This window comes from Empidonax traillii, unplaced genomic scaffold, assembly GCF_003031625.1.
Source record: "Empidonax traillii isolate 1590-97213 ecotype Southwest subspecies unplaced genomic scaffold, ASM303162v1 scaffold187:size1931383, whole genome shotgun sequence".
NCBI lineage: Eukaryota > Metazoa > Chordata > Aves > Passeriformes > Tyrannidae > Empidonax > Empidonax traillii.
Window position 1 is genome coordinate 1,426,561 of NW_020955380.1, and position 16,400 is coordinate 1,442,960.

Genomic DNA, 16,400 nt, shown 5'->3' on the forward strand with positions numbered 1-16,400 from the left:
CTCACGGCCGAGCGGGCCGCCCATTGGCTGCCGGGTGTAACCTCATGCGGGAGCGCGCGCCCATTGGCAGCCGGTCCGTGACGTCACGGCGGGCGGACGGCCCATTGGCAGCAGGCGCGAGCTGTCGCGTGGCGCCGCCTGGCGGGCGCGAGGCGCGGGCGCCGCGCGCCTCTCATTGGCCGGCGGGCGGGGCGGGGCGGGGCCCGGGGGCACGTGCCGGCGGGGCCCCGCGGGGCGGGCGCCGATTGGCCCGGCGGGCGCGCGCGCGTGCCCGCGGCGCGAGCGGGCGCGGGGGGCGGCGCATGCGCGGGGCGGCGCGGGCGGGCGGCGATGGCGGCGCGGGGCTGATGGCGGCGGCGGGGGCGGCGCTGCGCTGAGGGAGCGGCCGCGGTCCCGGTCCCGCCCGGCCCGACATGGGCAACGAGGCCAGCCTGGAGGGCGGCGGCGACGACGGGCAGCTGCCGCCCGCCGCCGCCGCCGCCGCAGGGGCCCCGCCGCCGCCCGCCGCCGCCGCCGCCAAGCCGCCTTCAGCACCGGGCGGCGGCGGACAGCTCCCGCCCGCTGCCGGGCCCAGGTCAGAGCGGGGCGGGGGCGCGGGCGGGGCGGGGGGGGCTGGCGGGGCACAGGTGTGTGCGGGGCGGCGGGGGCAGGTGCGGGGGTCAGGGTTGCGGGGGCAGCGGTGTGAGCGGGGCGGGCACGGGCACTGCAGGTGCGCCGAGGGCAGGGGTGCGGGGTGCAGGGAGTGGGGCGCAGCTGTGTGGGGTTTAGATGTCAGGGCTGGTGCAGCTGTGTGGGGTTTAGATGTCAGGGCTGGTGCAGCTGTGTGGGGTGCAGCTGGGCTGGGGGGCCGTGAGGGCAGGGGGGCCGTGCGGGCAGGGGGTGCAGGTCTGTGAGGCACCTGCAGGCAGACACAGGCAGGCAGGTGACAGAGGGGTGTGCCGGGGGCGCACACCGAGGGGAGAGCAGGTGTGGCTGCGGGGGGTGGGCAGCGGGGAGAAGGCAGGTGAGGAAGGTGCAGTGGGGCTCAGGGAGATGACAGAGCCACTCGAGGCAGGTCACTGTGGGAAGGTGCAGCCCCGGGGGAGCTGTCAGCTCCAGGACACTCGTGGGTGCTGGGGAGGGTGAGGGTGCAGATTGTGTCTGGGTGCAGGAGATGGACAGCATGCCCTCAGGGACCAGTGCAGTGTTTAGGGGACAGGAGAAAGCGGGGTTCTGCCTGGTGGGCAGAGGTCCAGCGGTGAGGAGAGAGGGGTTGGGAGGAGGGAGGGACCGTGGTTCAGGGTTTGGTGGATCTGGTCGGGGTGGGGGGGACAGTGCCTGGCAGCACATGGCTGACAGCACCGGGGCGTGTGAGCACCCCAAATGTGGCCACCCCAAATGTGGCCACCCCAACCAGAGCCAGCACCAAACGGGAAAGGTCGTTATGTAACAGGAGGGACGTGCAGCCCTGCCAGGAGTCATCGGTGCAAAACCTCGCGGCGAACCGCGCCGAGCCAACTCTCCCTCTGCCAGGCAGCGCCAGCCGGGAGGGAGACGATTCGGAAGTGGGCGTGGGATTGAGATATTGCTTTAGGAAAAAAAAAAAAAGCTAATCCTAAAATATCATCCTATCTGGAAAAATATAAGATGAGGAGCAGAAAGTTGCACGGAAGGATGCGGGGGGACTCGGCAGGCGCTTTGCCCTCAGCGCGTGGCGGTGTTCAGGGCTCCCCGCCTTGCCTGGGCAACGAGGAGCACTGCTGGTGCCGGCTGTCATGTTGCTTTGAACGGGGAAAATCCAGGCAGGAGTCTGGGCAGGAGGCTGCAGTCTCACCTGGCGGTGGGTTCCGTCTCACTGGGCTGCAATTGCCGCTCACAGGCGGCACCGTAACATCCAGGCAGGATTCAGGGCGGCCAAGCCACGGGCACACTGCTGTCTGTGAGATTCCTGTGAGCTTTCACACAGGGAGCGTGAAAAAATACCCCTGAGTGAAATTGTGCTTGTTTTCCTTTACATTTTTCTCAGTTCCCCTCGCTAGAGAGTTGTGGATCCCTCTGCTTCAGGCTCTGCCAGTCAGAAGTTGTTTGTAGCTGCTCGTAGCAATTTAAAATTAAATACCTGCAGAGCTGTTTAGGCCGCTGTAACGAGATGAGCCAAGGGAGCCATGCAGGTCTGCTGTCTCTGTCTGATTTTGGCACTGCTCTACCATTGTTGCCGGGGTTTGTGTTTGCTCTTGTACAGGACTGGGGGTCCTGGAGGCTTTGGGGGTCCTGGAGCACACGGGGCTGGCGGGTGGAACAGCACAGTCCAGCAGCGCCGGCCGACCGCGCTCATCTCCTGCCAGAAACGCCAGGTTGTTTTTTCCGGCCATGCTCCAGCCTTTGCACACTGAGCTGATGCTTCTGGGCCTCCTGGGAAGCTGCTGCCGGGGAGCTGCCCTCCCTTGCAATTAATTAAGGCAATTAAAGAGGTGGGCCGTGCGGGGCTCTGCTGCGAAGCGGCAGTGGGATGGGGACGGTGCTGAGCAGTGCCAGTGGTTAAAACCTGAGCGTGGGAGGGGTGTGGGGAGCTGAGATAACACTGAGGGATTTTAATTCAAGGTAACAAAGTGGAAATGAAGGAAAAAACAGGCCTCGAGAAGAAAGTCGTCTTTGTGAGGTGCAAGAGTGGGCACCTAAGATAGACCAGATGCTGTGAGAGGTTTAGCACAGCATGGCTCGTGCTGGCTGAGCAGCGAGTGTGCGGTGAGAAAGGAGCTGCTTCACAAATCCCAGGTGACCAGGGAAAGTGAGTTTCTCTCAGTGTCTCAGCAATATTTTTTTTCCCTCTGAATTAAGTAACCTAAATCCACACACAAGCCAGTGAAAACCATAGTAGTGTGACTCTCCTGTGTCAGTTTTCACAGTCTGCTTTGTGTTACACAGGGAAATACTCTGAATGCCTTATAGGGGGTACCCTGGATTTCAGGGTCTTCGTTTTAAATCCATAATAACAGTTTCTAGGGAACTCTGTGTACACCGTGGAGAGACTTCAGAGAGTAGAAACCATCCCATAGAAGTAACATCTCACCAGGTTACAATATATACCACTATTTATAAACTTTGATTTCCTGCTTGTGTGCTTCCATGAGGCTCAGGGGAGCTGGAGGTTGGATGGAAGCTGGGAGCAGTGCTCAGCCATGGGGCATTTTGGCTCTGCCAGCGGGATGCAGCTCTGGAAAAGGCCACCATGGTGCAGGATTGCATCAGGTGAGGCATTTTCAGTGCAGACCTCACCCTTGTGCCGAGTGCTGCTGGAATCCCACCTGAGGGGCTTGTGCCCTGCTCTGGTACTCCAGCAAGGAGAGGCTGCATCAGAGGAGAGAGAGAAGGACTGCTGCTCGTCTGCCTGGACAAACAGAGCCTCTGTGGCTTGAAAGGAGATGAAAAGCTGGAGTGTCATTAACTTGTAGGATCAAAGGAACCCAAATTGGTTGCAGTTGCATTTGGACTGAAAACTTTCCAGTGCTGGGCAAGTCCTAGTCTGCTCCTCCAGAGAGACCCCCTAAGCAGAAGGGACAAGCTCACTTCAGGGTGCAGCTTGGATGAAAAGGGGCTGGATGGCAGAGCAAGGATGCTCCCAAGTTCAGAACCGTGGCTTGGGGCACAGTGCTTTAGATGGCTGGTTTTCCTGGTATCCTGAAGAGAGACTTTATTGCTGCTTCTGATCGTATTTGTGTCTGATTTATGCCTGATTCATTCAGGTTTTCAGCCTCTCTGCTGCTCAGCTGTGGAGCTCATAAAAGACTCTTTCTGACACCTGGATGCGTGAGCTCAAGCTGAAGGATGGGAGGGGGTCAGAGGGTTGGTCTCCTGGGAAGCATTGAGGACTGGCCACAAATTCAGGGGCTGTCAGAGGGAGCAGCAGTGCTTTTATCATCACTGTCTCTCTAGAGCTGGCAGATGCACATTGCCAGCAGCCAGGCTGGGTGCTGGGCTGCAAGGGAGCTTGTTTTCCACACTGTGGGTCATACCCCAGTAATTTCTTAAGCTTCAAGGTAGGCTTGCTGTGAGCTGAAGGTCTTGAAGTGACCAAGAAGGGAAGTTTTCAGTACTGAGCGGCAGCATCTCCCCCATGGGATGCACCTGTTCCCCCAGAGCCTTCCCTTGGCTTGGAACAACGTCAAGGCGAGTGTTGGTCCCATTTCCCCCACTGTTACATTCAGCATCGCTTTGTTTGGCAGGTGGTGGAGCTTGAAGTAAAGGATCTGGTGAGAGGGAGCAGTATAGGAGGAACAGAACTGAAAGAGAGAGCCCTTTAAATTGGAGAAACATCGGTAAAACCAGTGCAGTGTGGATGTTCCCTTCTTCCTTTTCTTGCTTGTGTGTGCTGGGTGTAGGCTTGTTTGCTTGCCATAAGTACCATCACAGTAAGAGGTAATAAGTACTTACATATAGGTAATTAAAAAAACAAAACCAAAACAAAACCAAAACAAAGGAGTTTGGCCATTTGTTTTTTAAATGGGCACTTTTCCCAAGCTTGCAGAAACAAGCAGTCGATGTCCATTTTCATAAAGCTGTGCTAGAAATAAAACCAGGCTGTGTGATGGGAAGTCAGGCTGTGCACAGCCCAGAGAGCCAGCTCTGTGCTCGTTTCCATGCTCTGCTCTCCCCAAAGGGTCTGAGCAGGATGGGGGGCAGAGGTGTCACTGTCAAAGGCATTGCTGGAAAACTCAAATATCCAAGTAGGCTTTTCCTGGCTGAACCATGGACTGGCACTCTGGAAAAGCCTGACACACACACGTGCTTAGTGAGTACTGTTTGGTCTAAGAGATTTGGAGGGTCAGGAGGGAGCTGAGGCTGGCTGGGTTTAAGTGAAGTTTAACAGATGCACAACATTTCGAGCTCATCAAACTTGTGTGAGCAAAATAGAAGGGAAAAGGAGGAGTAGAAAATGGTGTTATGTGACGGATCAAGTCAAAATATTTGTGGCGTTAAATACCCCTCTGGGCTTCAGTTTATCCTCCCTCCTGTGGTGGGCAGGTGGTGCTGGCTGTGGCGTGGTGCTTTGCATACTTTTGATGGCTCTGACAGCAGCCATCAGGCCACTGAGTCCAGACGGCACAATTCTGGGTGCTTAAGTAACTCCAAAACCTCTTCTGCGAATGTGCTCATCAATATTCACAGTGTTTGGCATCAAATATTAATGCCTTTATTTCCAAAACAAATACACAGATTTGCAATCTGCTTCACAGGTCGGGGTTTTCTCACTGCTGGAACCAGCCTGGGTGGCACGCTGAGGGTATGGTGGTGCTTTACCCCTTGCTTTTGCTGGGCCAGGGGATCCTGGGGATGTCCCTACAGTGTCCATTTCTGCTCAGAAGGAAGGATGTAGAAGAATTTGGAAGGGTTGATTTCCTTTGCTGTGTTGGCTTGTGCTGGTTGGAGGACTCTTCAGCTCCTCCTGGCACAGTTTGTTTCCTTTGCACTGGAAATCCCAGTGCTGATGGTCAGCCTTGCAGTGGAAGGTGTCCTTGCCCATGTCAGGGGGTTGGAACAAGATGATCTTTAAGGTCCCTTCCAACCCAAACCATTCTATGATTCTTCTGCTGATGCTCAGGAATGGTGCTACAGCTCGAGTGACCACTGGGGCCGGTGGGTCCCTCCACGCCTGGGTCACCCCGAGCAGCACAATGGGCTGACTTCTGCCTCTCCAATTCTGCTTCTCCCATGTGCCTGAATAAAACTGTTTCTTCTCTCCTGCCATGTGAATCGAGCACATACTTGATGTTTCCCATCATGTTTCCAATTCATTGCAAACAGATAGTCAGTGCTGTGGCATATTCCTGCAGTTTATGTGAGTTTGGGGAATACTTGATGTGCATCTGGACAACCTGGCAGAACACCACAGCCTGCCTGCCACACACCCAGCCTCTCTGCACAGCCGCCTTCAGCTTCCCCAGCCAGGGCTGGCACCACGGCTCACTGCTGGCCAAGGGTGTTCTTTCCAAAAATCCTTTTCCAGTATTAGATTAATTTCCTAGAGCTGACCCTTGGGAAGGTTGGGACAGGCAGTCAGGGTGCAAACAGCGCTTCCCAAGAACTGGTAGCTTGGTAGGGTGAAGTGGCTCCATGGGAGAGGCGTTCTGGTTTTTCACTGAACGTGGCACTAAGATTATCACGCCGTCTTTGCTGATGAACGTCGCTGCTCCGGGATGTTCCTCGAGTTTTTTTTTGGCTGGTGAGTGACAGCAAGTGCTGATGGTCATCCCAGGCCCACACATCGTAAACTGTTATTCTTCTTGAGATTGAGATCGTCGCTGTTGAGCCGTCCCCATGTTTTCAGATGTCTGTTTGAATGACAGATTTGTTATTTTTGCATCAGTCTATGGGCACGACTGTTCTTACAGACAAGGTTTTTTTGTCTTTTTGAGTGCCTGGAGGTGCTGAGCTCCAGTGTGACCCCGAGGCGCTGCTGTGCAGCCTGTCAGTCATGGCTGGGCACGCCGTACCGCTTTTCATGTCACTGATGCTGGGAAGGTTTTATGAGAACAGCGAGCTGGCTCCTCGCTGAGAGCACCCAGCACCTCCAACCAGCTATTTAGGAGCCTACAGGAGTGAGCAGCATCACTGCATCCTATTAACACTGGCCTGTGCTTTGTGACAGGGCTGAAAGCATGTCCTGGGGGGCTCCTCACCCCTCTTCTGCTCATGTTTAAAACCAGAGATGACTTAACTACTCTGGTAGTGGTGGTGTCTTATTGACTCTTGGCCTCTTTGTAGCTTTCCTAGTGTTTGTTTGATATCGAAGAGAGACCCCAGCCCATTTACAGACTGGAGATAACAGGTTGATGGGGCAGGAGACAGCAGCTCCCTGCCCATGCTGAGCTCCCCAGAGGCAAATCAAGTAAAGCCCCTCTGAATGTGATTTTTATTTTGTCTTCCCTGGTTTTTTTACAGTTTAATAACGTGCCATGGTTTGGCTGGAGATGAGGAAGGCACGTGTCCTCCAGCCTAGCTGCAGGTGCTGGGTGGTAAAGATCATTATGATGGCTAGCAAAGGCAAACCAAAATCTGGAGTTCAGAGGTCCAAGCTAGCCAAATGGCAATGAAATGTACGTTGACAGTGAGCATAAATAGGCGTAGAAGCAGATTTACTGGAGGGTGTAATGGGATATATGATCACAGAAAGCTTAAATAAAAGCCTCGCCTCCAAAAATATACAGTCCCCCTCAGCCCAAAACTATAGTTTCTGTGATGAGCAGCAGATTAGCCATTCTTACTGGCTTCATTTCCCCCTGAAGATGTGATTAAATAGTTCGGAACATTCTCTTTTGTCAAAAATGATTTAGTTGTGTTTCTAGGTCATTGTCTATAGAAGAAAAATGTGCGTATATTTAATGCAGTTGAGTGACTTAGGCATCTTTCAAGAAGAGCTACAACAAACCCCCTTCCCTCCCCAGACCTCTCCAGCCACAGACATCCCATCCTGCAGCTTCTGAACCCCTGTGTGAGGTGCAGTTTGTCATCTCCTGTGACTTGCTGCCCACCACACCTGCAGCCATCTGAGCCTCTTCCGCTGCTCATGATAAGAGCATCTCCCGCCCTCCTCTCTGAGGGTTTCTCCCTTTTTTGACAGCTGTAAGTAAGAGCAGGCAGGTGCTGTATGGACAATGCCTCCATGCTGCTTGGGAAATGTTGCTGAATTTTGAGGGGTTTGGGGCAGGTATGACTAACCATTCTTTGCTTGGTTCCGGGACCTGACAGGGACCACAGTGTTTCAGACGTGACAAAGCACTTTCCCACACTGAGTAGCTTTCAGATGAGGATTTGACAGCTCCTCTGAAGGCCGCAGAAGGAAAATCACCGTGAACCAAAATGTCGTTCGGCACAGATGTGACAAAATCCCGTGTTTGAGCTGGGTCATCCGGGGTTGGCAGGGCCTCCTCCGTCCAGGGTGCCGGAGGCACAGACGGCTGTGTGGGTCTTACAGGGTAGGGACACTTGCAGAGGCCAGATGTCAATAGCTGAGAGCAGCCTTTGAACCTTTTAGTCTCTTTGTGTCCTTGCCTGCCAACAGAATATTGCTTTTTAGCCTGTTCTGAGTCTTTTCCTGGCAATGGAGGCTCACAGGCTTCTCCAGCTGGTGAGAGGATGTGGGGCTGAGGGGCTCAGAGCCTGGTTCCAGTGGGCATCCATTTGCAGAATGCATCCTGAGGGTTGCAGCATCATAAATGTGGGGTTTTATTTTGAAATTTGCCTTTATTTATGGATTTTGAGATCTTTTAGGAGATGCTTGAAGTACGCAACCACTTCTGGCATGGACTCAGGGTGCTCCATCCTTGGAAGTTTTATGTGGGTGTGAAGTCAATGTTAAATGTGTCTTCTTCAGTTATCAAATGAATCCAGAGGGTCCTGCACCTCTCAGCTCCCTACCTGACACCCAAGTGGATCTGCCTTGGACTTCCCAGTCAGAGAGAGAGTATGTTCAGAGCTTGTGCCCTTCCTTAATCAGTCTAGACATGAGGAATGCAAAGAGATTTTGCCATATTTAATGTCTGGAGAAGGGTGGAATTGTGCGTGGGAATTACTTTCAAAGATTGACATGTTGTAGCTGTTAACCACTTTTTTTTTTTTTTTTTTTTTTTTTTTTTTTTTTTTTTTTTTTTTTAATTATTATTATTTAACCAGAAAAACCAGATTGCAGCCCAGGAAAACCAACATTTTTTTTCTTTCTTTCTTTCATCTCGTAAAGAAAACATTTCAGTTATAGATATGGGAAGTTATGAGTTATAAAATAGGAATAGTCGAAAACTGAAAATGTATAATAAGTTCTTAAGGGACTTGGTAATTTGCCTTCCTCTTGTGAAAAAACACCAAATCAGCTGATAATACAAAGCTTATGAAAGGCTGGGGAAAATGCAGAGCTGAACTAGATCTTTTTCCACGTCAACTCCGGACTGTACTTTTTTCCTTTGATGAAACATGAAATTACTTTTAATTTATTTTGTTTCAATCCTAGTTACATAAACTATTATTTGATTGTACAGCTGGACTGAAAAACTGTAGGAGGTCTCACATTTAGGATTTTGCTGCCTCTCTCTCATTAAGCCTACAGCCTGATTTCTTTAAATGCACCTATTAATCTTCTTAGGGAGACAAATTGTTGTTTGGTTGGGTTTTTTCTCTCTTTCTTTCCTTTTTTTTTTTCTTTTTTTTTGAACACTAAACTCCCAGTTAACTGCCAGAGTAAACACTGATGGTTTGCAGCCTTTCCAGGTTGTGCTGCAGTTGGGCACTGCGACGGTGCCTTGGCCAGGGTGGGCTTAGTCTGGTTGGCTTAAACACCGGAGGTGTTCACAGCCTGAGCTGTTCTCATCATGCTCAGCAATAACCTCCGAGTCTACAGGATGGAGTAAATGTGGGTTTTTTTCCATTTTAATTTTTCTGGAAGCTATTTTAGTAGTTCATCTATGGCAGCTTGCCAGAGAAGTGGCTGCCCCATCCCTGGAAGTGTTCAGGGCCAGGTTGGATGGGTCTTAGAGAGACCTCATCTAGTAGAAGGTGTCCCTGCACGTGGCAGGGTGTTGGAATGAGATGATCTTTAAGGTTGCTTCCAACCCAAACCATTCTGTGACTTTGTGAATTTCTGTTGTATTATTAATTGCCAGTCTGGGACTTGTAGGGTTCTGGGTTTGGGACCCATTCATACAGTCCTTGTAGGACCAGCAATAGGATGCAGAGAACCTCATGTTGTCTTTGAAATGAGCAGATCTTTCCTGTGTTTCCTCTCGGGTGCCTCAGCTTTGTTGTCTGCTGCCCAGCTATGCTAAGCCACCTTATTTTGGGTTTCTTTTTCCCTGCTCATCGCAGGATTTCCCGACACCCCGGGCAGGTGTCGGCAGCGATCCTTTGGAACGCTGCTCTTGCAGACCTTCTCTGTGCTCCTCTGTTCCTCTGCTGGGAATGGCTCTTGGGAGGGTGGGGGAATCGCTGCCAGACTCGAACACATCCGTGGGCTGCACTGGCTCTAATGTGAACCTGGGAGATGTCTGCAGCAGATAGTGCGGGAGCGCACTGTGCCGAGGCCGGCAGCTCCCCGGGAACGCTCCTGACGCCGGCGGACGTGATGAGGTGATGCTGGGTGCTGCTCACCGCTGTAAATCGACCATCCCTTTGTATTCAGGGCAGATCAGTAGTCCCAAGGAATGGAAATTTCCAAGCCTTCCTCCTTTCCCTGCTTGTCTGTAAGTTGTTGTGGATGTTTTGCCTGGGAATCCTTTAGCTGGGGAGCACACCACGAAGAGAGGTTGTTTCCATCTGTACAGGGTGTATTATGTAGAACCTTTCATGGTGGTGGTGATTCTCAGAGCAGGTAAAGCCCATTTGCCACTGTAGTAGGTGAGGTTTTGCCTGGTTGCACACTGCAGTAACAACAGAACAGCAGTTCCTGTTGGAGTGGAAAGATGATCCCTATCACTACGTTATATGCCACTGGTAAAAATAAGGTAGCCAGAAACATCCCTCTGGGAAGAAACTCCAAAAAAGGGCCTCCTTAGGCATCCCTTTTCTACTTTATTTTATCTGCCTTCCCCATCTTCCAGTATCTCCTCCTCCAACAACAACATTGTTAATGGATGTTAAGCACTGGTTAATGGATTGGGATAGGATTCCTATTGGCTGTACAACTCAGTTTCACCCAACCCGTGCTGGTAATTACAAGTTAATTTTGATTTATCGTTAACTGAAAATACAGGCCCAAACAAAATGTCACATCCTTCATTTTCTTTGAAATACGTAAACAAAAATCAACCAGCTGCTCTGGGTAGGAATAAAGTGCTTTCTCCTTATCAACACGTCTAAAATCTGCTTCACTTATCAACTAAGCTTCTCAAGCCTTAAATTTCACCTGCTGCCATTTCTGCCGAGCTAAGCCTTCCGAGGGTTCCATGAGAACAGATACATCAAATACGCAGATGCCTCTGTCTCTTTGGGGACAAATGTTCTGGGCTGAGGTATGTGCAGCAGGGAAATGCAGGCAGGGACAAGGCTCCTCAAAGAATTGCAGACGCTGGAGAAGTGTTTTCCTTTGATCCTGTAAAGAATTTGGCAGGGGAATTTCAGACTCTCCTATTTCAAAAGTGCATTTAAACTGAGCAGCTTTGAAATATTGAAGTTGATGCTGTCTCTGACAGGACTGGTAATGTGTTATTCCTTGGGTTTGCTTTACCTTTCTTGTTGTGAATAACGAGCTTTACACACAAAAATGTAATTAATTCCAGGTTTGGTTTGCCATCCACATTTCAGCTTCCGATTCAAATCTCTGAAAACCAGAAAGAGCAAATCTAAGACACACAAACACCAATGCTGACCCCATCCTCTGGCAGCACCAGGGCAGTGTCCCCACCAACCACTTGCAATCCCAGCCTTGTCTCCAATAACAGACATGATGTGTGCTGGTATGGAGAATGTCAGGGATGGAGAAACCTCTAAGGCTGAGAAGAGGTTTCTAAGAAACACAACCTGATGTGAAGTTTTTGTTAAAAGGCATCTAACCATGTTGGACACAGATCTCTCCTCACAGGAACGTGTGGGCTCATCAGTTTTTCCCTGTGTTTTTCCACGTGTGCAGTGCTTGGAGCTCTGCAGGGAGGATCAGCTGACTGCTGCATCCTCAGTCCCTGCCCAAATGGTCTTCTCTTGATGGTTCTTCCACACCTCGGATATCCACCCTCCGGGTAACTTGAGGCAACAACAAAAAAATAGAATTAAGGCCCTAAGTGGGGAAGAGTTAGAGGGACAAATATGAGATGGCCAAAATGCTCTGAGGTGCAAAGACACAACAGCAGGATGGATAAAAATGCTGCAGTTTTTCAGAGACACACACACAAAGATAGGTCTCGTGCTTCGTTTGCTCAGGCTCAAACAAACGAGGGTGCAAAGTCAGGATTTTTCGGTTGCTGCGCAGTCACCAGGAGCTTTTTCATCTCTCTGCAGTATGGCAGACTGATTTCCTCTCCTGGAAATTGCTGTTTTAACTGGGTTCTTCTTTCCTTTTTCTAAAAATACAAACCGGTTTCTCTCTGGTCTGTCATTACTGCCTCTTTTTTAACAGCACTCCTCTTTCCGACGGATCTTCCTATTTTTTTTATGCCAGGAATGAGTGTTGTTTCTCGTTCTGGGCTGAGTTTGGTTGACTCAAGCTGTCATGGAGATGGATAATGATACATTTTTTTGCATCAGCTTTTAATTTTGGAGCATGGGTGGAACTCATCCAAAGAAAGGGCCCTGCAGTCTTCCCAGCTTCGTAATGGTTGAATCCAAGCTTCTTGCTGCTGGTGGTTTTGTAGAAGAGTGGGCATCCTTGGGTGGTGTGGATGTGACTGGGAATGCTGTCCTGGTGGAGCCAGACCCCTGGGATTGGCTCCTTTTTACCCACCTGTGCTCACATTGAAGCAGTTTTCTGCAGCCAACCAGCACCTGCAGGAATCCCTCCAGCTCTTGGATGGAGCTGAGCCTGAATGCAAAGGGGAGCCTTGCAAAGCCAGATCTTTGTGCCACTGAAGGGAAGGAAGCCAGCAGCAAGTCAAGGGAACTGGCTGCCTCTGCTCTTCCCTTTGAATTGCTTTCCAAAAGGCATTTTTCCCAAAATAACTTAATTGTATATTTTTTGGGGGGTAGATTGTTCTATATTTGTTGACGAGCACTGAATTGACGTTTTCTGAGAATGGCCCAAAATGGCTTGCAGAACTCTGCAGAGCATCAGTGTCTCATTTAGAGCCCATCACTACGTGTGGCTATGGTTGTCTTCTCTTCTGTGCCTTACTCTGCATTTCCTGACCTTGGATTTCACCTGCCACGGCATTTCAAGACATCCAGTTCAGGAGAGCCTTCTACAGCTCCTTGCATTCAGCTTTAGCTTTGAATACTCTGAATAAATTTGCATGGCTCAGCAAACTTGTCCTTTCATTATCCCCCTCCTTCCCAGGCTGTTTATGAATATATCCCTTTTATCCCAGAGCAAGACCCTGCACCTCTGCTTGTGAAAACCTGACCTCTATACTTGGCATCATAAATCCTAATCAGTTATTAACCTACAAGAAGGTTTCCCCTTCTTTTATCATCTTTCACTTCTTTTTCCCTCCTTCTTTATAGATTTTTATCCTAACAATTCTTCTACTGAGGCAATTTTTCAGACTAATCCTGTATATGTGAAAGGATTTTGGTGTGGGAACCTTCATAAATTTCTCCTTAGCAAACAACATGGCAAAGGTTTGATTTATTTTTTCTTTTACAGTCTTGCATTTCTTAAATATTTCTGCTGCATTTCAGTCTTCTTTAGTTTTTCCAGATTCTTTGGCAGATTTCATATTCCTAAAATTTTAGAAAATATTTTTTTCCCTGATTTACAAGTTGTTCCTTAAGAGATTTTTTTTTTTGTATGCTTCATTAGGTCTTCAAATTTAATTTGCTAAAATTTTGGGTTTGTTTGTTTTTTCCTCATCTAGGTAAAATTTTTACCTTTTGAAGTATTGCCTTTTACTCCTGTAGCTCAGTTCTTTAAGGATATTGCCTTGTTATGGCCATGTCTTAAACCCTTTCTTGACAGCTTTCTGCTAACAGGTGCCATGGAAACTTCCCTTTCTTACCCTTCCACCTGCTGCTTTTAATTTCTTTCTAACAAACCTTCTCGCTTTTTCTGATTTATTTTGTTTTTCCCAATTATATCTGATAATTACAGTAGTCATGTATTTGTGTGGGTTTTTTTTTCCAGTCTTGCAAATAGATTGAAGCTGAGTTTACTGTGGTCACTGTTGCTGAAAGTTTGTGCTCCTTAGAACAGGCCTCGTTCCTGTTGCAGGACTAAGTCCAGAGCAGGTAGTTCCATTCTGCATTGCTTCAGGGGATGGTTAACGACCTAAACAAAAAAATTGTGTCGCTGCTAATTAAAATCAGAGAGGCTTTTGAGAAGGGGGTGGGTTGTAATTGCAGATTTACAAGATAAGCTTTCATAATCCATGTGCCATAAAAATTCCTTAGCTTCATGCCATGGTTTATCTTTTGGCTTTGCTGGCATTTCATAAATACAGCACAGTAATTCATAGTGTTGGCTTTCCTGGGACAAAGACTCTCAGCTAAATGTGACTGAGGCAATCAGCTCTTCTACCCTTTAATTGCTGGAGCTTGGGTATAGGATGTGAGTGGATGGAGGCAGAGGGGAGTGGCTGCTCCTCACCTGGGGTACTCTCCCCATCATCCCTGTCCTTTCTGCTGCTCACAGGATATTTTCAAGATTGTCATGGCTCTTTTATATAATTTTAACACACATAAATGGCTTGCTGATGGCAATCAATTGGAAGGATACGGAGGCGACACATTGAGTAGCTGGGTGGAAATCAGATGGAAGAAGAGACAGCTCCAGCCCACACCTCCCCAGGGCTCCTGGGGACATTTATCCCCATTTTAGCTGCACTTTTCCTGTGTGCTCCTTGGTGTTGGTCACAGGGCTGTATCTCTGGGGCAGGGCTCTTCATCATTCCTTGCAGACCTTCCATGTCCTGCAATAAGGAGGAGGAGCTCTGCAGGCAGCAGCCCCCTTTACTGTCCAGCCTGCAGCACGGCCACCCCCAGCATCACCTGAATTACTGTGGAGTGTGGTGTGCCTAACCAGGGGTATTTAATGGGCCTAGACCTGCTGACCATCCTCCCTTGGGCAGTGTTCTTGGGGCCAGCAGATGGGGCGCCCAGTGCCTCCCCTCCTTCCAGCTCTCCCCAAGGGCTCCAAGGCTGGGCTTCACCTGCACTCATGGTCCAAAGCTGACCTTCTGACTGCACCCATTCCTTCTTGCTTTGGATCTTCCAGATACTTCCTAAGTCCCCAGAGAGAGACAGAGCGAGGTTATGTATCCCATGGCCTTTCTAGTATTTCCATGTTCATCCCAGGCACAGTGGAGCCAAGGCTCGTGCTCTGCAAGCTCCTGGCTCTCAGCAGTGAGCTGTACTGCTCCTCTCATGCCATGCAGCTGATGGCATTTTGATTAAGAAGTGGCTTCTGCTCTGTCCGTGGAAGATTTACATGTAGTTTTCTGCTATCACAGAGGAAACAGATTTTCCCTGTCACTGAAGCAGAATGGATATGGACACCCCCCTTATCCCCGAGAGATTTTAATGCTTTGAAGTTCAAGATCGTAAATGTTCTCAGCAACAGTTATATCACTTGAAAAGGAGACCTATTCAGACCTTTGAGCCTTCGTAGTGCCTGCTTCTGTAAAGCTATCCGAGAAGAAATCTCTTTGATATATATGGGACTGAGATCATTATCTGCAGACTCTTCTGTCAGGCCAATTTGCCTGTGGCTCTGAGGGGCTTGGCCAAGATCCTGACAGTGGTGGCCACACACTTCAGGCATCAGCAGCTGAAAGAGCAGCTCCCCGGAGCAGCAGAGGGTGGTCTGCAGGTCACCCGGTGACCTTCTGGCTTGTGAGGGCTCATATGAGACATGCAAAAGTCTGCCCTGACTGCAGTTCAGGCTGCTTTGGGCTCTGTGGGGATCAGATGCCTTGCATTCGGTCGCAGATGTTCATTGTGGGCTGTGTAGGTGACTGGTAGACATCAGACCTTGGGGGTTTGGGGTTGGTGGGCTGGTGGGTGGGAACAACCCTTGCTGTGGTTTTATGTTGCAGAGTGTCCTAAGGGAAATTGCTCTTGGCTCAACCAGGGCCAAGTAAGGTGCAAATTAAGTACTTACTTGCCACATAGCAAGTAAGAATAGAGCAGGATAGAATGGAATAGGATAGAAAATAGAAAATAGAATATTTCCAGTCAGAAGGACCTTCAATGATCATCTAGTCCAAATGCAACTGATAATGATTCACAAACCTTTCCAAAAAGGCAGTTGCACAGGAATGAAAACAAGCAAGTAAATGCTTATTTAGAGCTTAAATCAGTTATAAACCCCTCTTCTGGTACGTAGGATTCAGCTAATAAGATGGCAGATGCTTCTCAACAGCCATGCTTCATAGAGCAGCAGCGTGAGCAACACTGATGTGTTCTCCTGTTACTGATTCTCAGATGAACTAGATGCAGTGCTAATAAGACAGAGAATAACTGGTTTGTGGTAACAGGGTAAACTGAAAAACTCCTGGTTATTGTTACCTTTCCTTGGGTGGCGTAGACCTGTGCATTTCGAAGGAAGGGAAAAGCCAGTAGCAGCTCTGGGTGTGTTGTCTCCTGCCAAACCACAGCCAGAGGAGGAAGCTGGCACACCCCACAGCAGCATCATTCCTCTAGGGAAGGTTCTGAGTCTGGTGTGTTGAGTGCCAGTGGCTTATGCCACCTCCTGCCTGGCAGCCCCTCCTTGAACCCCAGCCCCAGTGGGGTGTTAACAGGGAGGCAGAGGACTCCAGGATATCACATTCCTCTCTATTTAGGAGAACAGGTAC

The 16,400-nt window shown here is 49.8% G+C and overlaps 1 protein-coding gene across 1 annotated transcript in view; it reads left to right on the forward strand.

The window, feature by feature from the left end:
• The first annotated feature begins 334 nt into the window (after positions 1-334).
• The window catches only part of BSN (bassoon presynaptic cytomatrix protein), a 90,486-nt gene continuing 74,420 nt past the window's right edge, over positions 335-16,400 (forward strand). Inside the window, exon 1 of the mRNA XM_027886424.1 lies at positions 335-574. Within this exon, the coding sequence (XP_027742225.1) occupies positions 414-574 (161 nt within the window). The 5' untranslated portion in view covers positions 335-413. The remainder of the gene's footprint in view (positions 575-16,400) is intronic.